The sequence below is a fragment of the Salvelinus alpinus genome, chromosome 17, assembly GCF_045679555.1.
Source record: "Salvelinus alpinus chromosome 17, SLU_Salpinus.1, whole genome shotgun sequence".
Lineage (NCBI taxonomy): Eukaryota > Metazoa > Chordata > Actinopteri > Salmoniformes > Salmonidae > Salvelinus > Salvelinus alpinus.
Window position 1 is genome coordinate 27,485,398 of NC_092102.1, and position 26,507 is coordinate 27,511,904.

The 26,507-nt window shown below is 44.3% G+C and overlaps 1 protein-coding gene across 1 annotated transcript; it reads left to right on the plus strand.

Annotated features, from left to right (window-relative positions):
• Positions 1–1,216: 1,216 nt before the first annotated feature.
• LOC139542635 (DENN domain-containing protein 2C-like) lies at positions 1,217–25,266 on the plus strand. Its single transcript, XM_071348303.1, has 19 exons — positions 1,217–1,760; positions 3,640–4,870; positions 5,884–6,008; positions 8,835–8,956; positions 9,059–9,199; positions 9,698–9,776; positions 10,015–10,059; positions 10,326–10,513; positions 10,764–10,873; positions 11,250–11,319; positions 11,679–11,756; positions 19,729–19,869; positions 20,626–20,774; positions 21,049–21,226; positions 21,855–21,896; positions 22,736–22,841; positions 23,683–23,928; positions 24,111–24,197; positions 24,283–25,266. Exons 2-19 carry the CDS (start codon positions 3,882–3,884, stop codon positions 24,306–24,308), a joined length of 2,922 nt encoding a protein of 973 aa, XP_071204404.1. The 5' UTR covers positions 1,217–1,760; positions 3,640–3,881; the 3' UTR covers positions 24,309–25,266.
• The last annotated feature ends 1,241 nt before the right edge of the window (positions 25,267–26,507 follow it).

Consider the following 26,507-nt stretch of genomic DNA (forward strand, 5'->3'; position numbering starts at 1 on the left):
ATTTTGGTGGCCCAGTTCTGAGCATAGACTGGGTGTGACACCTGTTCATCAGTCTGATTGAGGCCAAACAACCGGTCAATGGATAGGCGAGGTGGCTGGCCAAAGAGAAGGAAGTGTGGTGAGAAGCCTGTTGCTTCGTTACGAGTGCAGTTGTATGTATGTACGATATGAGGTAAGTGGTCTTTCCATTGTGATTCATTTTCTTCAGGAAGAGTGCGAAGCATCTGTAGCAGCGTACGATTAATCTGTTCCACTAGGTTTCCCTGAGGAGGATCTAGCGTTGTGCGGGAGTGGCCGACCCCTGCCAGCTCCTGAAGGCTTCGAAATAGTTTGTTTTCAAAGCCCCAGCCTTGATCGTGGTGGCGCCTCTTGAGGATATCCGATTTTCTCTGTTGCTGTCTTTGCAGACTTGTTGCGGGTGGCGTAGGTCTGTGTAAACCTTGTGAAATTATCGACTGATACTAAGATGTATTCACCCCCCCCCCCCACACACACACACACGTAGAACAGTATTTTGAGACCAACTCAAAGGGAGCAATTGATGTGAGCTTGCCCATTGGAGCTTTCCGTGGCACATTTGGTATTTTTTGCTTGATGCAACTACATTTCTTTGTGACATAGTCCTCAACTTCTTGTTGAATAAATGGCCAATTAAATTGCTCTCTCGCCAGGTGAGTAACCTTATCTGCACTCACATGCCCCATGTCATTATGTAGGTGTTTCAACACAGTGGCCTTGAATGTTCTAGTGATGACTAACCAACCTTTCTGTCAAGGATACCATTCTTAGTCTGCAGTTTGGTACACTCATGCAGCAAGCGTTTGGCTCTCACACACCTTTTCTCTGTGTCTATTGGTTGTCGCCTCTTTAACATAGCCATCTCAAGACAACTCCAATATAAAGTGTTTTTTCTCAAAGTTGCCGGGATGTCACGTGTCCTACTTATATGAGGAACACTTGTAACAACTTAAGCATTACGAAACTTATATTAGATCAAATAAACCTCATGTAGAAAAAAAGCCATTAATTGACCTCCATATAAAAACTATTTTCTTTAAAAAAAATGTAACCTTTATTTAACAAATTCTTATTTACAATGACGGCCTACCCCGGCCAAATCCACACGACGCTGGGACAATTGTGCGCTGCCCTATGGGACTCCCAATCACGGCCGGATGTGATGCAGCCTGGACTCAAACCAGGGACTGCAGTGATGCCTCTTGCACTGAGATACAGTGCCTTAGACTGCTGCACCACTCCGGAGCGCAGCGGGTGAAATGGAAGAAAAACAACAGCTGCTGGATGGAGACAGATTTTCAGCTGAGTTGGGCATCTCTCTTCCTCTCTAGTTTGTGTCTCGTCTGGAACACTTTTAGCATTTTATCTAAACCTTTTCCTAACCTTAACGTAATTATTCTATTCTGCCATGTTACTTCTCCTAACCTGCTGCGTAAATTCTCCTAACCTGCTATGAAACCGGCAGACCTGCCCTGAGTACAGTCTGGTTTCCACTAATGCGAAACAACGCTGCTTTAGGTTTGGGCTGAAAAAACCGACTGCTGCAACCTGATTGGCTGAATGCGATACACACCATCCGGGATTAGCATTTAGCCACTCTAGCATGATGGTGGAAAATGGTGTTTCATAAACACATTTTCCAATTTTCTTTCATGTCTTTTCGCCATTAAAGTTGAAGACATCGAAGCCGATGCATCCTGAGTGGATAATGTATTGCCGGCTGCGTAAAATGCATTTGGATGGTAAGATAAACGACTCAATATTGCCATCTGTCGGCTTTTGTTCTATAAGTTAGCCAGCTAACTTGCCTAAATGTTCTGAAATAACTTAATTTTTTGGAAATATAATCATTAAATGGTCATGGTCTCATTGACTCAACCAAAAACGCATCTAAGTTTAGCTTTCTTAATGAACCAGAAAATCAATAGTAGTTTCTGATTGTTCATCAAAGTTAGATGGCTAACCCATTGATCCTGCTTTGTAGTATACCCCTCTGTCCAGTATGAGAAGGAAAATAGATTCCACATTACCTAATAGAAGCTGCATTTGCTGTTTAAGAGAAACCAGACTCCTTACCCTTTCTCTGGTACCCCACCCCAAGTTCAGTCATGGAGCAATTCTTGGAGAGGGAGGTTTAGCTGTGGTTGTTTTGAAGGTGCAATTAGGTTTTATCTTGGTAGGTTTGAGTCTTGATGATCCCTGTTTGGATTCTACTGGGGTGACACTACAAGTTCAAAGGTACCCTGGAATGACAACCTGACCATCCTTCATGACTATTCAAATTCTAATTATAGCTGGTAAACAATACTGAAACCAAAGCTTCTAACTGGGTGCAAGTCTCCTAACCATAATTATGGACAGTCGGTTGATGCTTTCTTCCTTCCTCTCAGGAAATGTAGGATAGGCCTTCCTGTATAACACACAGTTTTCAGTGTAGGATGTCCCGGCTGTGAGTACACTACATACATTAGATTTATGTCAAACCAAACAAAAGGCATAATTTGCGGAGCCTGAATGACGACTGTCTCTGGTCAAATTGATTCCCTAGCCTCCTCCTAGCTCTGCTGGAATGCAGCACAGAAATATTATTATCATGAGCAGCACTGTGGAATTTCACCATGTCTCCCTTCTCTAAATGCTTTCAGCTTTCAAAAAAATGTGCAACGTGTCCAAGAACTTTGCTTCCAGCAAACAGAGTACAGTAACTAAATTGGAAAGGAATCTGCCCGGAACAGGAGTCTGAATATATTTAGGGAAGATTTCACATAGGGACTTGGGCCTCACCAAACAGTTCGGATGGTACATACAATGAGGGGGCTGTGCAAGATCATGAATATGAGTATTGCATGCCAAACTGTTCAGGTGCACAAGCTAAACCCAATATGGAGCAATTCACTGTAAAGGACTCAAAATGTCAATGTTTCAATTGTCTGTTCCTATCAAATAGGAATAGCAATATATAACACATTTTACAGTAATACAACATTACTGTGGTTGTGATATGGATTAACCGGAATCCATCAATAATTGATCTTAATTGTTTGTCACAGGCCCTTTGTGCTTCATTGCTCCTATCTTCAGTTTTCACGGCTTTAAGGCCTAGATGTGCTGAAGTCGGCATAAGCATACTTGAAATATCTGTCCTTCCTCATCCACTGAAAGAGATGTTTGAGATAAGAGTAAATTAGATTAAATGTTTTAATCTATCATGGTGTTCTGTAATGGGACAGCGGTGGTTAAGGATGGGACAGAGGGACAGCCAACTCCCCGAGGGGGCGGGGCGGTTGTGGTGGCTCCCAGACTGACTGACTGACTGACAGACACCCCTCTGGCTGCTAAAAGCTCCAGCGCCTTGTTCCTGCCGTTGCCTTCTTTTCTCCTCCGGGTTTTATTTTTGGCTACTGACCTTGACAGGAGCCTATCCTCTCCAGCTTCCTCCGGCCAAACACATCCCGTACGCCTTCCACTACATCAGGAGTGTGCTGTTGAAATAGTGTTGTCCTTCTCACTAGATTGTACATTCTCTTCGACAGGTTTCTCTTTGCTTTCTCTTCGGAGTGTTGTTTTAACTTGTTTTGAAGCGTTAATGGATGAGTAACTTTTGTGTCCTTTGCTTTGCAGGTGTTTCTTTAAGAGGAAAGGACGGAAAAGAGCAGACTCTGTTTAAAGGAAGAGTGGTTTAAAAAGAAAAGGATAGAACACAGACCCCTGTAAAACTCATTGCCTTCCATAGGCTACTGTGGCTAAACTAGTCGCAGGACAGACTCACTGTGTTTAACAGTGTCTGTCTGTACACCGGAAGGGCCCTCATGCCTCCAACAACCATGCAGTGAGGGTAAGCTGGCAGTGTGCCCCCTATCACCATGCTGGCTTTGGGCCTAGAGCAGGGGAGAGGTGGACGGGGCCAGGCTAATGTGGCCTGGCAGGCACCACCTTCAGGGAGGCCTCTAACCCAGGACCTAGGGAGGCCTCTAACCCAGGAGCCAGAGAGGACTCTAACCAATGACCCAGGGAGGCTTCTAACATACGACCCAGGGAGGCCTCTAACCCACAAACCAGGCCTCAACATCAAGCAGAAGATCTCTCAGTGGGAAGGCCTCTGTCAACCAGACAGCAGTGGGAAGGCCGATAGGGTCAAAGCTCATGCACCAGTTGTATCCCAATCACTTTCTGGGGATGTCCTGGATAACGGAGTATGTAGTGACAGTAGGAGAGGCGGACCTCACGGCAAAGCTAAAAGCCTGGGTTTAGATTTCAGGGAAAACCTACAAGCACAGGGCATACACACAGGCGTCAGCAGAAAGTTTGATCCCCCTCAGAATCATTCCTGTTTCAGTAAGACTTCAACTGCAATACCAGAGTCCAAGCCATTTATAGCGCCTTTGCAATCTCTTACAACAGACACTACAAACATTTTCCAATTAGATAGGATGATCGCCACCAATGGTGAACTGAAGGTGGGTGGTGTGTTGGAAGTTAAGTTGACCAAACACCTACCTCTGTCAGTGGATGACCATAGAGAGAGCCTGCCCCCAGGGAATTTCTATACCTCAAGGGGCTTCTGGCGGAGGCTGGAGGGAGACGAGTTGTTCTGGGAGAAGGGAAGAAATACCTCAGCAGAGCCTCAGAGTTCTGTGGGTCCAGTGACTCACCCTCCACTGAAACCACAACGGACGTTTCAGTATCAAGGAGCAGACAGCACCCTAACACACTGGGTCCAATGGAATAGCAGGACTCCATCTGCCAACCAATCCAACACCAAGAGCAGTGGCATAACCCACCCACCTAGCTTCCCACCACCCCTGTGTCCTGTCAGCCGTGGCAATGGGTTTTCCAGACACAAAAATAGCAGGTAAGATCATGATACTGACACCACAAGGCTAAATCTAAAAGATCAGTGGGCGTGAGTTATGCCAGAGTAGAATAGAGGAGGTCTTTAGTTTGCCATTTTAAACATAGAAAAGTTTTGGCATTTTCCTTTCGCAATGGCTTTAGTCAAAGGAAAACATGTTTTTGTATTTCAAACAACCAGGTTAACAATTACTTGGGGTGAAAGTCTTTCTCTGTCCTAAGCTATTGTGCTCTCTCTCATACAGTGTCCTTAGTTCTAAAGGTAGCATTGTTTTATGTTAAGTCTGAAAGAAGGAGAACGAGAGTATTTTAGAGGCACAGTTTGCATGAGAGAAGGATCAGAGTCAAGCATTTGGGCGGCCTCCAGGTGTGATGTCACATGATCTTTGGCAGCATTGCAGACCATTGTCTGGATATGGCTTACTTCCACAGCATCCAACGGTCCAGGGGTCACATTTGGTTGTTTTAACACACACAAACAAAACACACGCACACAACATAACACAACACACACTGGCCTTGATTGTTGTATTCCACTAACGCAGTCTCTTTATGGGGGCAATTCCACACGAGCACACAGTAAGGTTTCAAATTAAACCTGGCTTTGTAACATCTACAGACTCAGTGTTGTAGTGTCTTTAACAAAGGCCAGGGTAAGGCCTAAATTTCACGAATTTCCCAAATTGAATACATTTTTTCTCAATCAATCTATTAGGCCTACTCTTGTATCTCTTTCCTGCTGTCTCCTGCGCACACTCTCCGTATTGACCTTAACTATTATTCACGCGTTCAATATATTTTTCTCAAAGTTCTCCTTGCGTCTAGTTTACACCCTTTTTCTCAGCTTTACTTCCTCCCTGACTCGCCTTCCTACGGCCTTTATCATCTTCACTATCAACTTGCGAAAACCCTTCCAATGCCGAGACCCTTTTGCTGAACGTAAGCGGACAATACATTGAACAATAGCATGCTGACTGGCCCCGTCTCATGTCCCCTCTCCCTCCCTCTTCACAGGAAGTCCTTTGAGTTTGAGGATGTGGTGCGGTTGACAGCTCAGCAGGACACACTGGGAAGTGAGGCCAAGCGCTCCAGTCTATACCACGCCTTCTCTGACGACAACATTTATGAGGACATTATCTGTGAGTTCCTCCCTTGACACAAACCGAAAAAATACACTTCACTAGGGTTTTTTCTGCATAGAAAATTCTTGGGCGGACCGCCTAAGTGTTTTTTAGGATATTTTTTTCTGGGATGAAACAAAAGCTTAAATGACTAAAACCATATATTGTATGTCAAAGATAATGGTCCTATACATTTTTAAATAAGATCATCTTTGTGAAGTAACAATCACCAAAATAAAAGCTATAGTCAGGGAGAATCAAAAATTCTAAAAATGATGCATTCAGGAGTGTTTTTGTCATTGATTTTGTTATAACGTTTGAGTCAGTCAGATAGCATAATAACATAGCATAAGTCATGGCAAAATGTTTATAATTGCATATATATATTTTTATCAGCAATTTCTGCTCTCCGCCCCATGGCAAAATTTGTGGAATTGTAGTAAATTAGCTTCAACAGCAAAATGTTGTCTTCGCAGCCAAGAGGGCCTTTAATATATTCGGTCAGTGAGCACGCCATTGGCCATGCCCACTGCCACGGCCCCGCCACACCCACCACCTAAGCCACATTTTGATCCAGAAAAACCCTGACTTCACCAAGGCAGCCTTAAGGCATCCGCATGCTTCCCAGCGGAAACAGTTCGGTAGAGTTTGTGCATATATTATGATGACATTTTGTGACATTTTTATTTGTTTTGGACTTCGGTGAGTTTTGTTTGGCTGTTCGGGCACACGTTTCTTCTGGAGACAAGCCGAAGTTCGGAGCCGAAGTCTACGTCCCTTCGTTGGTGATGGGTCAACAGTAGGGATTCTTCAATAAAGTCTTTGTTGTCATTCAACGAGAGACGAGAACATTGAGAGGTCAGAAATAGCCAGACATGCAAAATTGACTAAAGAACAGAAGTTGTGTTTTGGAGAAATGCCATCAGTGCATGCTCTGTAAGCAATGCAGTGGATGAAGAGCATGGTGAACGGACAGATGTGATTTTAGACAGGGAGGAAGAAGAAGAGCCGAGTGTAGTGGGAAGATGTATGTTGAGGAAGAATGGCGTCAGACACGATAAAGAAGAATCTGGACCAGTAGGAGCAACATTTTGGAGAAAGTGGACCCTTATCTTTTGGCAGATCCATTTGTGGTTTCAGGGTGGGAGAGAATGGAGTTAGGTGTAGTTGAATTAGTGAAGGTAACCTGTAGTGGACTTGTGATATTTGTTTGTGTTACTTCTGACCAGAGGGAGAAGGCACTTCGTGTCATGCAACTTAGGTCAAAATCTGTTTCTTGCTTTGCTCTTAGGAATAGGGCACAATTGAAAGGAGTCATTTCTGGGGTAGCGTTAAGTGTGGAGTTGGAGCAATTTGGTGCAACACAGAGCTGGTGGGGAGCGTGGTGAAACAGATGAGTCATTGTCAGTCCTTTTGTGTTTTGAGTCAGTCTACCAGACCAAGTCATGTTAGGATATATCAGTTATTCTATTAGCGCTTTTGTCCAGAATCCACTGCTCTGTTTCAGGTGCAACGTTAATGGTCATGTTGCAACAGTATGGAGGAGGGAGATTGAAATATGTGGGAAGTGTGCAGGAGGGCCAGAGGATTGTGTAGTTTTGGTGGATAAAGTTGTGTGTGACAATTGTAGGGGTGCTCATGTTGCTGGGGATCAGAAGTGTCAGGTGTGAGAGAGGCAGATGGAATTGGTCAGAGTAGTGCAGAGGGTGTCCAATGCTGAGGCAGTGAAGAAAATGGAGGAGGATGGGGTGAGGGATCTTGAGAGGATCCCAGTGAGCAGTAGATTTGTGCCAGTACAGAGGGATGGAGTGAGTTACTCTTCAGTAAGAAATGGAAAATAAATCACAGAAAATAGATGTTTTGGGGGAAGCTGCAGAGAAGTATTTGGATATACAAGATTTTACTTCAGAAGAGTTACAGGGTGTGTTGAGGGGGGGTGTCCGTCCACCCAGGCAGTTGGCATGGTTTAGGAACAGATTGGGTCAAACTAGTGGAATGGGGTAGTGGGTTTTTAATGAGTGTAGGTGGCAGTTGCAGAGAAGTACCTGGATGTATGAGATGTTACTGCAGAAGAGGTAATGGGGTGGAGATTTATATTTTTATGAAATAGTGGTATATAGCTGTAGGGTTAGTTGCTGGTGCAATTTATTTATATTTTTTTACTTTTAGGAACAGGAATAATTAAGATAATTTAATGTAGGTAGGCCGTGACTGGCCTCACACGTTAGAACAGCAGTTGGCTGTGTATGCACCATTTTAAGTTGGACGTGATCTGCCAACCCAGCCCCAAAGAAGAACAACAAGAGACAACTCGTTTTCTTGCACATTGAAAAATACTGCACCAAACAGCTTAGTTAGATGTAAAATTGCACGACTAACATCTCTTTGGCAAAAGCATAAACATTTATGAGCGATTTCTTGATTTATCTTCAATCAATTCTGATTACGGCGTCTCAAAATGGACAAACAGTACTATTGCCACTTTTTTTTCTTGTTTTTTCAAGTGAAGGTCTTTTATTAAGGGAGTATGCGAGCACACTTGTTCGGTTCGGCTAGGCGCCAGCCAAACTGAAGCATGCTGATGCCTTTGGTTGCCTTACACTCTCAGGAACCTTTAATATAAGATCCGTTCTTTCCTTATTTCTCTCTTTGTAACAACTGATAAAGAAAAAGGTGGGATATAGATTTTCTCAATATTGACACCTGTCAAGTCCCTTTCTGATCAGTGGTGGATGAGAAAGAAAGGCAGCCATTTAAGACCACTTTGACTTAGTCATGGACTATATATCTACTGTATGTATACTGTGTATGTCATCTATCTCCCTCACCTTTGATCATGTCCAGCTGAACCCCTGATCAGAGATAACACATATGAGGATGTCAAGCCGTCTCCTTCTATGTGTCTCCCCATTGGGCGTCCCCGACCCTGGACCATGGCACAGAGACAGAACCCTCTCACCCCAAAGGTAGTAATGACAGCTGTTACAGGAAATGTGAAACAATTAGTATAATATAAATAAAAAAACATGCTTTAATCTTTCATTAACACCTTGTCTTCTGTGTCGCAGCTTCCTCCCAAGCCTCTCACGTTGCGGGTGGAGAGGAAGGACTCACTGGCAGCGACACAACCCTCACCTACAGAAGCCCCCCCTAGACCTGCCTTACCCAAGCGACCCACAACCATCCATAAAACACACAGACTGCCTCAGGTAAACACACACACGCATTTCATAAGCGTTTTCTACAAAGTGGAAATTGTATTACCTCAAACTACTACGGAGGTTGTATGTAATTTTGACTCTGAGTGGGAAAAGCATGCTATTAGGTGGATTGGTCTGTTTGCATGACTACACATAAAGAAGCCAAGCTAGTGTTGTAGGCCTACACTCCGTTGTCAATTTGGAGATAAGTCTGAGCTTCCTGTGTGCTTGGCTCTGGATCCAGGTCACTCATTCTACTGCTCAAGTTGAAACTTGACTGATGGCCCTATCAAAACCAAACCATTGCCCATTAGAAAACAACCTTTTTCAGTGCAGTCAAGGAAGTGTGCTTAAATCACATTTATTTGATTGGCCACAATTTTTTTACTTGTTTAAGTGGCCAGACATGTCAACATCAGTGTGATGATATATCACATGAATGTGATTTTTATTTGTATCAGATCAATATATCTGTGTGTGTGTGTGTGTGCGGTTTCCGTGATGCAGTATGTCAACAAGATTCATGTGATCTTCGACACCAAGCGAGGGAAGAAGAGAGTGAAGAGCCAGGGAGGTTCAGCTCGTGGTATGACAATTATTACCCTTCAACTTGTCTACAAGATGTAGATAAACTACTCTCTGTAAAGACCCAGCGTTTTGAGATACATTACATCACTGTTACAAATACAGTACAAAGACACTGTCAGTCTCTCCTATGACGTCTCTTTCTTTCATCCCTTTATTACACTCCCGTCTCGCTCTTTCTCTCTGTCTATGTATCTCGCATGCGCACACTCTCACTCTCTCTCTCGCTCTCTGAACAGAGGAGACCAGTGGAACTGAAAGTGACCCAGAGGACAACACTAAAGGTACTACTATAGCATTGACCTGCTACTTGTCAAATTGTCATTCATATTTAAAGTGAAATTTCACTCCCAAATAAATGTTTGGCAGACATTTTGAGAATGTTGAGTTCAGTCAATGTCCCACGCCGTCTACACTCATGTAATCCATCCATTTTCCATTCACATTTGATCACATTCCATTACCATTTATTCAAAGAGAGATATATGAGCGTGTTCCCAACCAGATTCACTTATTAGGTATTTTGAAAAATGTTCACTGTCTCCACCAGGAGGGTCCAGGCGCTCAGTCTATGTTCAGTCCACGCTAAAGCGGAGGCCAGGCTACCGCACCCCGGAGAAGGACCTGATCCAGCTCCAGCAACAGCAGCTCTTTCAGTTCTTTGTGGTGGTGTCACTCCGAAAGAGTTTTTCAGGAAACACCTACATCCCTGAGATCACGCAACAGTTTCCCAACAAGGTTATTGTCAATTGAAACCAATTAAAGCCAACCTCTTTCAGATTGGGGCAACAGAGCTAGGCGGATAGACCCAATTACACATTTTTTTTATAGGGGAAATACTGCTTGATGTACCATGGATGGGCTCAGCTCAAAGGAAACCCCAGAATGTTTAGTTTTTTTTAGTTACCATTGTACTATTGTTTCTGTTTTGCTGGCCAGGGAGTAAAATTAGACGCTCTGCATCTTTATCCTTTCTTAACCGCTATAGTTTGAGAAGTCTTCTCGCCACTCCCGTGAAGCTGACGACCGGCTGAAGGCCATTCCCATGTTCTGCTTCCCAGACTCTCAGGACTGGCGGCCTTCTGGAGACCTGCACAGGTAAGCTTCTGTCACATTCACATTATGGTCACAGTATGTAGCAGTGGTGTTACAATAAGGGTATTCATGTAATATAAATATTCATACAACCACTTAATATGAGCATTGGAACAGGTAAAACATTTAGAAAGTAGCTACGTTTTTGTAATAATCACTGTGCTAAAATTAAGTTATTATATGATGATATAAGAATTAAGGCCAAGACATGTCCAATGAAAGGGAGATTATCTAGTGATTCAGACAAAGAGGAACATGATTGCAGTTCATATGCCATGCTTTGTCTTTTCCCCCCAGGAAGACTGCACTAGAACACTGCTTAACTCTATCACATTGTGCATCCGTGTCCTATTGTCTATGCTTTTATCCGTCTTTGTAGTGAAACCTTCTCTTTTGTCTTGACGGGAGAGGATGGCAGCCGGTGGTTTTGTTACTGTCGTAAGATCCTGGTGAGTGTGTGTGTATGAGTCATTACGTTGTGTGTGTGTGAGGACTAGGCAGTTAAGTGCTTACGCAACATCTCTAAGGGATATACTACAGTCATAGGCTGTAAAACCTCTGAATCAGTGACCCAAACTAAACATAATTTTCCATTTGTCCACGTGTTAAATCCATGACTACATTTAATGTTAGATTTGTGTGTTTTAAATGCATTGCGCTGTTGTTTATTTTTACTAATTTATGGTCTGGACTGAGTGTTTGTTACCCCTGGAATGCCAGCGTTGATACAGCGCTGCAATAACATTGTTGATACTGAATGGCAGGGTTGGTTTTCATGCTGATTTCCGTGTTTATTTGTTCCTTTTAGCCAAGCGGAAAGGGGAAAAGACTGCCTGAAGTTCACTGTATTGTAAGCAGGCTGGGCTGCTTCAACCTGTTCGCTAAGGTAACCAGCAGTGTGATTTAAACTCTTCATATAATTATGCAATAAGGCCAGGTGTATGTGTGTGTGTATATGTGTTATATTCAGCAAAAAAAAGAAATGTCCTCACTGTCAACTGCGTTTATTTTGAGCAAACTTAACATGTGTAAATATTTGTATGAACATAACAAGATTCAACAACTGAGACATAAACTGAACAAGTTCCACAGCCATGTGACTAACAGAAATGTAATAATGTGTCCCTGAACGAAGGGGGGGTCAAAATCAAAAGTAACTGTCAGTATCTGGTGTGGCCACAAGCTGCATTAAGTACTGCAGTGCATCTCCTTCCCATGCACTGCACCATATTTGCCAGTTCTTGCTGTGAGATGTTACCCCACTCTTCCACCAAGGCACCTGCAAGTTCCCGGACATTTCTGGGGGGAATGGCCCTAGCCCTCACACTCCGATCCAACAGGTCCCAGACGTGCTCAATGGGATTGAGTTCTTCGCTGGCCATGGCAGAACACTGACATTCCTGTCTTGCAGGAAATCACGCACAGAACGAGCAGTATGGCTGGTGGCATTGTCAGGATGAGCCTGCAGGAAGGGTACCACATGAGGGAGGAGGATGTCTCCCCTGTAATGCACAGCGTTGAGATTGCCTACAATGACAACAAGCTCAGTCCGATGATGCTGTGACACACCGCCCCAGACCATGACGGACCCTCCACCTCCAAATCGCTCCCGCTCCAGAGTACAGGCCTCGGTGTAACGCTCATTCCTTCGACAATAAACGCAAATCCGACGATAAGCGCGAATCCGACCATCACCCCTGGTGAGACAAAACCGTGACTCGTCAGTGAAGAGCACTTTTTGCCAGTCCTGTCTGGTCCAGCGACGGTGGGTTTGTGCCCATAGGCGACGTTGTTGCCGGTGATGTCTGGTGAGGACCTGCCTTACAACAGGCCTACAAGCCCTCAGTCCAGCCTCTCTCAGCCTATTGTGGACAGTCTGAGCACTAATGGAGTGATTTTGCGTTCCTGGTGTAACTCAGGCAGTTGTTGTTGCCATCCTGTACCAGTCCCACAGGTGTGATTTTCGGATGTACCGATCCTATGCAGGTGTTGTTACACGTGGTCTGCCACTGCGAGGACGATCAGCTGTCCGTCCTGTCTCCCTGTAGCGCTGTCTTAGGCGTCTCACAGTACGGACATTGCAATTTATTGCCCTGGCCACATCTGCAGTCCTCATGCCTCCTTGCAGCATGCCTAAGGCACATTCACGCAGATGAGCAGGGACCCTGGGCATCTTTCTTTTGGTGTTTTTCAGTCAGTAGAAAGGCCTCTTTAGTGTCCTAAGTTTTCGGAACTGTGACCTTAATTACCTACCGTCTGTAAGCTGTTAGTGTCTTAACGACCGCTCCACAGGCGCATGTTCATTAATTGTTTATGGTTCATTGAACAAGCATGGGAAACAGTGTTTAAACCCTTTACAATGAAGATCTATGAAGTTATTTGGAATTTTATGAATTATCTTTGAAAGACAGGGTCCTGAAAAAGGGACGTTTCTTTTTTTTGTTGAGTTTATATATATATGTGTGTGTGTGTGTGTGTGTGTGTGTGTGTGTATATCTTTATCTAACTAGGCGAGTCAGTTAAGAACAATTTCTTATTTCCAATGACGGCCTAGGAACAGTGTGTTCAGGGGCAGAACGACAGATTTGTACCTTGTCAGCTCGGGAATTTGATCTAGCAACCTTTCGATTACTGGCCCAACGCTCTAACCACTAGGCTACCTGCCATATATTGCTGTTCTTATGCACACGCAACGCTGTGTGCCTCGATACAGCCATTAGCCTTGGTATTTTGGCCATATACAGTGCATTCAGAAAGTATTCAGAGCCCTTCCGTTTTTCCACATTTTGTTACGATACAGCCTTATTCTAAAATGGATGAAACAAATAATACTCAATCTGCACAATACCCCTCGAAAACAGGTTTTTAGAAATGTTTGCAAATGTATATACACTGCTCAAAAAAATAAAGGGAACAATTAAACAACACAATGTAACTCCAAGTCAATCACACTTCTGTAAAATCAAACTGTCCACTTAGGAAGCAACACTGATTGACAATAAATTTCACATGCTGTTGTGCAAATGGAATAGACAACAGGTGGAAATTATAGGCAATTAGCAAGACACCCCCAATAAAGGAGTGGTTCTGCAGGTGTTGACCACAGACCACTTCTCAGTTCCTATGCTTCCTGGCTGATGTTTTGGTCACATTTGAATGCTGGCGGTGCTTTCACTCTAGTGGTAGCATGAGGCGGAGTCTACAACCCACACAAGTGGCTCAGGTAGTGCAGCTCATCCGGGATGGCACATCAATGCGAGCTGTGGCAAGAAGGTTTGCTGTGTCTGTCAGCGTAGTGTCCGGAGCATGGAGGCGCTACCAGGAGACAGGCCAGTACATCAGGAGACGTGGAGGAGGGCAACAACCCAGCAGCAGGACCGCTACCTCCGCCTTTGTGCAAGGAGGAGCACTGCCAGAGCCCTGCAAAATGACCTCCAGCAGGCCACAAATGTGCATGTGTCTGCTCAAACGGTCAGAAACAGACTCCATGAGGGTGGTATGAGGGCCCGACATCCACAGGTGGGGGTTGTGCTTACAGCCCAACACCGTGCAGGACGTTTGGCATTTGCCAGAGAACACCAAGTTTGGCAAATTCGCCACTGGCGCCCTGTGCTCTTCACAGATGAAAGCAGGTTCACAATGAGCACGTGACAGACGTGACAGAGTCTGGAGACGCCGTGGAGAACGTTCTGCTGCCTGCAACATCCTCCAGCATGACCGGTTTGGCGGTGGGTCAGTCATGGTGTGGGGTGGCATTTCTTTGGGGTGCCGCACAGCCCTCCATGTGCTCGCCAGAGGTAGCCTGACTGCCATTAGGTACCGAGATGAGATCCTCAGACCCCTTGTGAGACCATATGCTGGTGCGGTTGGCCCTGGGTTCCTCCTAATGCAAGACAATGCTAGACCTCATGTGGCTGGAGTGTGTCAGCAGTTCCTGCAAGAGGAAGGCATTGATGCTATGGACTGGCCCGCCCGTTCCCCAGACCTGAATCCAATTGAGCACATCTGGGACATCATGTCTCGCTCCATCCACCAACGCCACGTTGCAACACAGACTGTCCAGGAGTTGGCGGATGCTTTAGTCCAGGTCTGGGAGGAGATCCCTCAGGAGACCATCCGCCACCTCATCAGGAGCATGCCCAGGCGTTGTAGGGAGGTCATACAGGCACGTGGAGGCCACACACACTACTGAGCCTCATTTTGACTTGTTTTAAGGACATTACATCAACGTTGGATCAGCCTGTAGTGTGGTTTTCCACTTTAATTTTGAGTGTGACTCCAAATCCAGACCTCCATGGGTTGATAAATTTGATTTCCATTGATAATTCTTGTGTGTTTTTGTTGTCAGCACATTCAACTATGTAAAGAAAAAAGTATTTAATAAGAATATTTAATTCATTCAGATCTAGGATGTGTTATTTTAGTGTTCCCTTTTATTTTTTTGAGCAATGTGTATATATTTTTTAAAGTATACCTTATTTACATTAGCATTCAGACCCTTTGCTATGAGACTCAAAATTGTGCTCCGGTGCATCCTGTTTCCATTGATCATCCTTGAGATGTCCACCTGTGGTAAATTCAATTGATTGGACATGATTTGGAAAGGCACACACTTGTCCATATAAGGTCCCACAGTTGACAGTGCACGTCAGAGCAAAAACCAAGCCATGAATTATTCGTTGAGCTCCGAGGCAGGATTGTGTCATGGCATGGATCTGGGAAAGGGTACCAAAACATTTCTGTGGCATTGGAGGTCCCCAATAACACAGTGGCCTCCATTATTCTTAAATGGAAGAAGTTAGGGACCACCAAGACTCTTCCTAGAGCTGGCTGCTGGCCAAACTGAGCAATCGGGGGAGAAGGGCCTTGGTCAGGGAGATGACCAAGAACCCGATGGTCACTGACCGAGCTCTAGAGTTCCTCTGTGGAGATGGGAGAACCTTCCAGAAGAACAACCATCTCTGCAGCACTCCACCAATCAGCCCTTTATGGTAGTGGCCAGATGGAAGCCACTCCTCAATAAAAGGCACATGACAGCACTCTTGGAGTTTGCCAGAAGGCACCTAAAGACTCTCAGAACATGAGAAACAAGATTCTCTGTTCTGATGAAACCAAGATTGAACTCTTTGGCCGGAATGCCAAGCGACACATCTGGAGGAAACATGGCACCATCCCTACGGTGAAGCATGGTGGTGGCAGCATCGTGCTGTGGGGATGTTTTTCAGCAGCAGGGACTGGAAGACTAGTCAGGATCAAGGGAAAGACGAACTGAGCAAAGTACAGAGAGATCCCTGATGAAAACCTGCTCCAGAGCACTCAGGACCTCAGACTGGGGCGAAGGTTCACCTTCCAACAGGACAACAATGGTAAGACAACGCAGGAGTGGCTTCAGGACAGCCAAGACAACGTAGGAGTGGCTTCGGGACAAGTCTCTGAGTGGCCCAGCCAGAGCCCGGACTTGAACCCGATCGAACATCTCTGGAGAGACCTGACATAGCTTGAGAGGATCTGCAGAGAAGAATGGGAGAAACTCCCCAAATACAGGTGTGCCAAGCTTGGAGTGTCAAGAAGACTCAAGGCTGTAATTGCTGCCAACAGTGCTTCCACAAAGTACTGCGTAAAGGGTCTGAATACTTACGTAAATGTATATTTCAGTTTTTTATATACATTTGCAAAAATGTCTAAAACCCTGTTTTTGTTTTGTCATTATGGGGTATTGTGTGTAGATTGAGGGGGGGGGGGTGTAACGTAACAAAATGTGGATAAAGTTGAGGGGTCTGAATGCTTTCCGACTGCACTGTAGCACAAACCCCTGAGGTTCCTTACTGCTATTATAAACTGGTTACCAATGTAATTAAAACCATGGCTTTCAGCCAATCAGCATTTAGGGCTCAAACCAGTTTATAAAATACATTTTAGCCTGCTTGTACACATAGATTCAAAGGGTTCAAACTAAAGTCTATTAAAATGTCCTAGCTAATCAGAATGGTGTGTTTTTGAGAATGATAATTTATATATTTTAGGATGTGTTATGTTCCACCCATTTTCGAGTCTGTTCATTTACATTTACATTTAAGTCATTTAGCAGACGCTCTTATCCAGAGCGACTTACAAGTTGGTGCATTCACCTTATGATGTCCAGTGGAACAACCACTTTACAATAGTGCATCTAACTCTAAGGGGGGGGGGGGTTAGAAGGATTACTTTATCCTATCCTAGGTATTCCTTAAAGAGGTGGGGTTTCAGGTGTCTCCGGAAGGTGGTGATTGATTCCGCTGACCTGGCGTCGTGGGGGAGTTTGTTCCACCATTGGGGTGCCAGAGCAGCGAACAGTTTTGACTGGGCTGAGCGGGAGCTGTACTTCCTCAGAGGTAGGGAGGCGAGCAGGCCAGAGGTGGATGAACGCAGTGCCCTTGTTTGGGTGTAGGGCCTGATCAGAGCCTGAAGGTACGGAGGTGCCGTTCCCCTCACAGCTCCGTAGGCAAGCACCATGGTCTTGTAGCGGATGCGAGCTTCAACTGGAAGCCAGCGGAGAGAGCGGAGGAGCGGGGTGACGTGTTCAGGCAAGAGGAACATGTGTGAATTTATTGTAAATAAAAGTTTTGTTCATAGACAATGAAGCAAGCAGCTAGTATGTTATGTAGTCCTGGTGTAGTCCCTTGTTGATACTTGTCATCAGGATATTCTTTGTGTTTAGGGGTGTAGTTATGGAGTTATATACTGTAGGCTTGTCACGAAGGTAACATTTTACAAACTATACGATACCAGGCCAAGTATCACAATACAGAGTAGTATTGCGATACTACGGTGTAAAAAAGTCTGTGGCCTAGCTGTTTCTAAACGTTCTCCAAAAACCTCCCACTGAAATTCACACTTAAATTCAATGTTTTGAATAGAACTTCACACTGTTCAGTGTACAGTTCCAGTCAAAAGTTTGGACACCTACTCATTTATCTTTATTTTTAGCAAAGGGAAATTAAGATTCCATCATTACTTTAAGACATGAAGGTCAGTCAATCCAGAACATTTTAAGAACTTTGAAGAACATTTTTTCTTCAAGTGCAGTTGTTAAAAACCATCAAGCACTATGATGAAACTGTCTCTCATGAGGACCGCCACAGGAAAGGAAGACCCAGAGTTACCTCTGCTGCAGAGGATAAGTTCATTAGAGTTAACTGCAACTCAGAAATCGGCAACTAACTGCACCTCCAGATTGCAGCTCAAATAAAGTTCAAGTAACAGATACATCTCAACATCAACTGTTCAAAGGAGACTGCGTGAATCAGGCCTTCATGGTCGAATTGTTGCAAAGAAACCACTACTAAAGGACACCAATAAGAAGCAGAGACTTGCTTGGGCCAAGAAACACGGGCATTGGACATTAGACCGGTGAAAATCTGTCCTTTGGTCTGATGAGTCCAAATGTGAGATTTTAGGTTCCAACCTCCGTGTCTGTGAGACGCAGAGTAGGTGAACTGATGATCTCTGCATGTGTGGTTCCCACCATGAAGCATGGAGGAGGTGGTGTGGAGGTGCTTTTCTGGTGACACTGTCAGTGATTTATTTAGAATTCAAGGCACACTTTAACCAGCATGACTACCACAGCATTCTGCAGCGATACGCCATCCCATCTGGTTTGCGCTTAGTGGTACAATCATTTGTTTTTCAACAGGACAATGACCCAAAACACACCTCCAGGCAGTGCAAGGGCTATTTGACCAGGAAGGAGAGTGATGGAGTGCTGCATCAGCTTATTAAAGAGCAGCGATCCTATCGAGCAGTGTGCGGATTTCTTATTTTTCCTCATCTTGTTCAACTGTTACTGTGCACCTGCAGAGGAGATGGCTCAGATGTTTGAGTGCCTTTTTTGAATTTTGAAAACGTTAGGCACCAAACAGAATTGAAGGAACACCAGAAATAAATATATTTTTGATATAGTTTAGATTTACATTAGGCCTATATGAATCCTACTTTTTGAAGCACATCTCATGAGTAGTACAGTTTTCCTTTCTTCCTGTGCCAATCAAATTTGCCTAAACCTACTGTCATGTTACCAGGTTGTTAGGTAACATGACTGAAAACGTTTATCAAACCAATAATTAGCGACCCTGGATTAGTTTCAAACAGCCTGTGACATGGTTTGTGAAATTATATAAAATGTGTGTGAATCCCAATAAAGAAAAAGGCATGTCCGATAATATGGGTCATTTTTGTAAAAACAAATGTATGGTTTACGCTAGAGACAAGCTGTTTTCTTTGCTGTAAAGCTACAATCAATCATGTCACAAAGCAGTGCTCCATTTTCCCTCTGACACTCAGAGGCTGCATGACAGTGACCTTGCCTAGTATACTTAGACTGGTCTGTGCTCTTGGTTATAACAGGCGATGAAAATACAGAATGTGTCAACATTGCTCGCTTTGCGCGCTGCTCCAATGTTACAAATGTAACAACTGAAGACTCATCTGGGTCTGCATCCCCCCCTTGCTATCACTGCTAAATTATATATATTTTTTAAATGACGGCGGAATAGACACGCATGAAGAGAGGATGGAGAGAAGCAGGTGAGGAACTGATAGGGGATGCGGCTGGCTGATTACAGCTGCCGCACATGAAAGTGAAGTGGATATTATTGGACCTGCACATACAACAGACTAGTGGTTGTTGCTTCAATTCAACAAAACTGACTTTATAAACATTTTACAACAGGCACCAGCAGGTTCTTAGAAAAAATCAGTAGTATCATATGAAACGGTACTACGGTATTCTAAAATGTTGGTATCATGACGTTTTTGTACCGTGATATTACAGTGGTAACGGTATACCGTGCAACACTAATATACTGTGTGTGTGTTTTCAGATCTTGGAGGAGGTAGAGAGGCGCAGGGAGATCTGTCCAGCCCTAGTGTCTCCCTTCATGCGTAGTGTCATGGAGGCTCCTTTCCCCGCCCCTGGACGCACCATCACACTCAGGAGCTTCCTTCCAGGCACAGGAAATGAGGTAACACAATCACACAACTAAGAGGACCTCTAGGACTCAATGTAAAGAGTAACTACAGGGGGAGATGGTGCAAAAGTCTGTCCTCTCCTCGACGACTCCATCTTCCTCTCCTCCATGACCCGGAAACTGCAAAGTAGTCGCCATATGTAGGAGAGTGTCAATTCATTAATAGGCGAACAGAGGAGTGTCTTCCTCTTTTTGATAGCCTCCTCCCGCCGAGGAAGCACAAGTGTATCCTCCCGGCGGCTAGCCTGTAAGTGTTTCAAAATCCGCAACACTCCCTTTGAATCAGCTGTTTTCGCGAAGGAGAAAAGCATGCACACATTTAAAAACGATACACTACTTATCCTTTTACATATTAAATGTTTTGCACAACTAGCAACATTTTTACTACTTTACACATTTATTTTGGGATTCAACCCCAGCACACCAAATTTGCATGATGACATGCTAGTGGAGGAGAGTCCCATTTCATACAAGCACATTTGTTTCCTCCCCTCCTCGATTACATTTGACCTTTTTCAAAAGTAGGCAAGGATTTGAGCAAAACAAATAAAAAATCTCCCAGGGAGTTCGGAGAAGTAACAAGAGGAAGTGACACCGTTTAGTTAAGTTCCTACCTCTTTATTGCAGACACTATGTCAACAACATCTGCAATCATGTGCAATGTCTCTGCCCAGCAATCAACTATTGTTGTAAGAGTTGTATTTGGTCAAATAACTGAGCATTAGCCAACCTGTGTACTTGTGTGATCAGGTGCTGACGCTGTGCCGGCCGGTAGACTCAAGGCTGGAGCATGTGGACTTTGAGAGCCTGCTGCAGTGCCTGAGCGTTGGGAGACTCCTACAGGTGTTTGCCTCTCTGCTACTGGAGAGGAGGGTCATCTTCATTGCTGACAAACTCAGGTAAGGAGTTTCCTCTAGTACACACAGGTTCACTGTCGTCTCCAGCTCAGCTTGGGAGACAGTAGGAGGGCAGGAACAGCATAGCACTGGTCCAGGGTGGAATGTATTGTGTGCTTTGCTCTCCTGTTGGTCGGTGTAAAAGTACATAGTGTAGTCTTAGTGAATGGTATTATACAGACCGTATGGACTCCATATATTTGACATGCGTTGTCTGTAAAGTGGGTGCCTCTTCTCAGGAGTTGAACATCTCTTCATCCCTCTCTCTTCTCTTCAGTGTGCTGTCTCGTTGTGGCCATGCCGCGCTGGCGCTGCTCTACCCGTTCACCTGGCAGCATACATTTGTGCCTGTGCTGCCCGCTAGCATGCTAGACATCAGCTGCTCTCCCACTCCCTTCCTCATGGGGGCGCTGGCGCCCTGCCTGCCCGAGCTTCTGGAGCTGCCCATAGAGGAGGTCTGATTCCCAGTGGCTCGTCACTAGATGGCCATGCTACAATGAAAATGTTTTCTATTTCGTCAGAATTGATGAGCAAGTCCCCAACTGACTAGTTCCTTGATATTGGGTTAGGGTTACTTAGAATTCTGTTGCGCACAGTTGTTTACCAGACTTAAAGGTAGACTCCGCGATATGACGTAGATGCAGAAAGTAAACCGCATAGGGGGTCAATTTCCACAACAACTAAGAGGTTAAGCACAAGGTTCAACTTCTCCGCTGTTTTGGTCCTGTGGCTACCACGCTGTAACAGCGTGATGTTGGCAAACCATTGCACATGCGCAGATACTGTGGGTGACTGTGTGAGAGCGAAGTGTTGCATCTCGCTCATCTCAATATCTGTGGTGCTGTTCGTGCCAATGTCATTTCGCTGAGTCTACCTTTTAATAAAGTATTTTACTGCCACCTAATGGTAGTTCTATGAACGTCTTTACAGTAGGACTAACAAACTGTGCAGTATCAATCTGCAAACAATTACCAACAGTTAATGGTAGAAAGTCTCTGATGTCTAATTCAAAGCCCAATCCATTTGACCTGCGTTAATTTTGTCATTGATAATTTAAGGTTCTGTCTCTGTTTTGCATTCTAGGTGCTTATTGTGGATTTATGTACGGACAATTTTGTCAAACAGGTGTGTATTTAATTGCAACTCATGAAAGATAGGTGTGGTCCCAAAACACAACTGAATAGGGTATGAGGAACACTTTGTCTGTGCATGTCTGCGTTCCAAGTGACAGTGTTGAATATTAATGCAACTTGATGATTTCACACATACCAGAGCTTGACTTTATCTTGGATGTATATCCAAGTTCATATAGTGAGACTATTTAATAGTAGTAGCTATGTAGTTTCGCTTCTTTCTCACTCAGAGATCCTATTGGTCTGCTGATTTTGATGGCTAGTTTCTATGACAACCATTTTTAATGCATAAGTCAGGAATGTTCAACTTTGATGGGGGTGGAGGCCACAAAAATTTGGAACTCATCATGAGGTGCTGCAGTGGCACGCGGGTCTGCAAACCCACATATGCAGTCAGAGTGAAAGTACATAGTGTAGTCTTAGTGAATGGTATTATACAGGCCCTAGCCTTTTGGGGGCCCTTGTTAGACTAACTTACCCAATCTAAAAAAAATAATAATAATTGCTGATATAGGCTAATTGTGTGATTGTCAGTGACTGACATAACAAGATAAAAACAGCTGATGCACAACCAAATTTATATTTTGAACCTTGTACATTCTACTATTCTAACTCAACAGTAATTTGAGACACTGACTGATACCAATACCCCCACCCTCGTCCCCCCTAACAACAAAATATATTTTTGCAGGCCGCCAGTTGCGCATCCCTGGCATAGGTGAATCACAGTACACGGGTAGCCAGTTGCCTTGTTTCACATCAGTAGTAGGCCATCTCTTGCATGATGTGAGTTGCCCTGGGCTGTCCTGTTAACTACTCCTTGTTTCCAAGCTTGGTGATGAGGACTGTATCTTGCCCAGTAAGCTTCAGGCTGCACTGCTGGAGATCCTGGAGGAGAGAGAGCAGATACTGAGGCAAGATGGAGATTGCACAGGAGGTTTGCACAGCTACCTATTACTACATATTAATCTTGAAAATGGCCTCGCAGCCAAAACATTGAAGAAACAATGTCTCCTTTCAGTCCCCTTGTCTCTCTGTCCATGTGTTGGATATAGGGTAATTGTATAGAAAGCCAATTCTTGAAGCATTCTTCACTCGCCTCTCCATTTTAACACCATCTACATTATAAGTGACTGTCCCCCTCCCTACCTCTTTCCCTACTGTATTTATTTATTTTGCTCCTTTGCACCCCATTATTTCTACTTTGCACATTCTTCCACTGCAAATCTACCATTCCAGTATTTTACTTGCTATATTGTATTTACTTCGCCACCATGGCCTTTTTTGCCTTTACCTCCCTTATCTCACCTCATTTGCTCACATTGTATATAGACTTATTTTTCCACTGTATTATTGACTGTATGTTTGTTTTACTCCATGTGTAACTCTGTGTTGTTGTATGTGTCGAACTGCTTTGCTTTATCTTGGCCAGGTCGCAATTGTAAATGAGAACTTGTTCTCAACTTGCCTACCTGGTTAAATAAAGGTGAAATAAATAAAATAAAATCTGTCCGTCAGGTAGCGTAGCCTAGGGCGGCAGGCCAGTAACCAAAAGGGCTAGTTCGAATACCCAAGCTGTCAAGAAGAAACATCTGTCGACGTGTTCTTGAGCAAGGCACTTATAACTTTCATTTGCTCCAGGGGCGCCGTACTACTATGGTTGCCCCAGTAAAACAACACATTTCACTGCACCTATCAGGTGTGTGTGTGTGTGTGTGTGTGTGTGTGTGTGTGTGTGTGGTGTGTGTGTGTGACAATAAAACATTTATTCCCTGCAGGCCAGCAGTGTGGGCTGAGCTCCCTGGTGTCGGAGGCCTTTGTGCATTTCTTCGTGGAGCTGGTGGGCCACTACTCTCTCCATATGGGTGAGAGCAGCGCCAGCCGGGCTTGGGAGCTGCAGAGGGAGAGCTTCCGCAAGTCCCACCCCTCCCGTGGGGCCCGCCAGTTCTTGCAGCTCTTCATGGACACCCAGATGTTCGCCGGCTTCATCCACGACAAGGAGCTGCGCAAGGGAGGGGGCAAAGGTCAGGGAGAGGCCTATCAGTGCTCCACTACTTTGAGGATGCATTCTTCCTTCCTCAAACTAATCACCTCTTATCTGACATGACAGTCTGGGCTGGTAAAAGCAGTTCAGAAACACCTAAATGTATTTCCTTGCGTGATTTGTACTATGCTCTTTTCTCCCCCCCCCCCCCCCCCCCCACAGGGCTTTTTGAATTTAGAGCTGCAGAATATCTGTCCTCAAACCCTGAGCCTGAATCTAGTGGGTTCCTCAAGGGACTCAAAGGACTCGGTTAGTAGTGCTCCATTGATAACATTCAATTCAACAAATACCGTTTTTACTGTGAGGTAAATCATCTTGTTCATTTTATTTTCAGGGATGAAATTCCTACCGAAGAAGTGACAATGTCAGCGGTCTGGTTGAAAATGCTTCTGTAGGAGAAGATGAGGATCTTCCGCGGGATTGGCCAAGACGTGTGGAAATGATGTCACGGATATAGATATGTACTTGAATCGATCAGAACATAACGGTGTTTGATACATAGGCCCACAGTCTTAGATATAGGGCTCGGGTTGAGACAGGACCATACTCTTCGTATTGCCCTAAAAGCACTCCATGCCAGAGTGAAGTGTGACTGTAATTGGAGGAAAACTGGAAATTTGAATTTTGTGCAAACAAGCTTCGATGAAGACTTGACATGGCAGAAGAAAGGCAGGAGCAAATACCATGTACTTATGAAATTTACACAAAACATTTCAGCTACAAGACTAACCTGTGCCTATTTCTGTTTTTGCTGTTAATTTTTTGAATGTTTGGTTTTAATCAAGTGTTTTGAGTGTTTGCTCTCAGTATTATGGATATAGTTATTTTTTAATTTAGTTTTGAACTTGTCTAGTTGGAGAAAAATAAGGTAGGCTATTCTTGTTACCCTTCAGCACTCTGTTACAAAACAATGTAAAAATAATTGTATTGTTTGCATGATTGTAACTTTAAATATGACATCACATGTTTTAAACTGAGGTTAATGTATGTTTTCCCTGACATTTTGTTGTCCTTGACAAATGTTCCAAGTAATGTTTGGATCATTAAGATAATGCATTATATTGACATTTCTAACAGATTTTGAATAGCTCAATTCTGTATAGCTCATTCTGTAACAAAATATTTTGTTTACAATGTTTAGCTACTCTTATGCATTGTTCGCATTGTGAACTTAATGTGACATTGTATGAACCTGTTTGAATACCTTAGCAATTTGATATCACAGATGAAAGCGCTTCACAAAGTTTGATAAAAACATTATGTTCCCATGTGGGTTTAGAAAGCCATAAACAGAGACCAGAAACTAGTCACACCTCAATCCTATTGACTGAAGTTGTGTACTTTTGAACTATTGTACAGTTTGTGTGTGTGTGTGTATATACAGTGGGGAGAACAAGTATTTGATACACTGCCGATTTTGCAGGTTTTCCTACTTACAAAGCATGTAGAGGTCTGTAATTTTTATCATAGGTACACTTCAACTGTGAGAGACGGAATCTAAAACAAAAATCCAGAAAATCACATTGTATGATTTTTAAGTAATTAATTTGCATTTTATTGCATGACATAAGTATTTGATACATCAGAAAAGCAGAACTTAATATTTGGTACAGAAACCTTTGTTTGCAATTACAGAGATCATACGTTTCCTGTAGTTCTTGACCAGGTTTGCACACACTGCAGCAGGGATTTTGGCCCACTCCTCCATACAGACCTTCTCCAGATCCTTCAGGTTTCGGGGCTGTCGCTGGGCAATACGGACTTTCAGCTCCCTCCAAAGATTTTCTATTGGGTTCAGGTCTGGAGACTGGCTAGGCCACTCCAGGACCTTGAGATGCTTCTTACGGAGCCACTCCTTAGTTGCCCTGGCTGTGTGTTTCGGGTCGTTGTCATGCTGGAAGACCCAGCCACGACCCATCTTCAATGCTCTTACTGAGGGAAGGAGGTTGTTGGCCAAGATCTCGCGATACATGGCCCCATCCATCCTCCCCTCAATACGGTGCAGTCGTCCTGTCCCCTTTACAGAAAAGCATCCCCAAAGAATGATGTTTCCACCTCCATGCTTCACGGTTGGGATGGTGATCTTGGGGTTGTACTCATCCTTCTTCTTCCTCCAAACACGGCGAGTGGAGTTTAGACCAAAAAGCTCTATTTTTGTCTCAACAGACCACATGACCTTCTCCCATTCCTCCTCTGGATCATCCAGATGGTCATTGGCAAACTTCAGACGGGCCTGGACATGCGCTGGCTTGAGCAGGGGGACCTTGCGTGCGCTGCAGGATTTTAATCCATGACGGCGTAGTGTGTTACTAATGGTTTTCTTAGAGACTGTGGTCCCAGCTCTCTTCAGGTCATTGACCAGGTCCTGCCGTGTAGTTCTGGGCTGATCCCTCACCTTCCTCATGATCATTGATGCCCCACGAGGTGAGATCTTGCATGGAGCCCCAGACCGAGGGTGATTGACCATCATCTTGAACTTCTTCCATTTTCTAATAATTGCGCCAACAGTTGTTGCCTTCTCACCAAGCTGCTTGCCTATTGTCCTGTAGCCCATCCCAG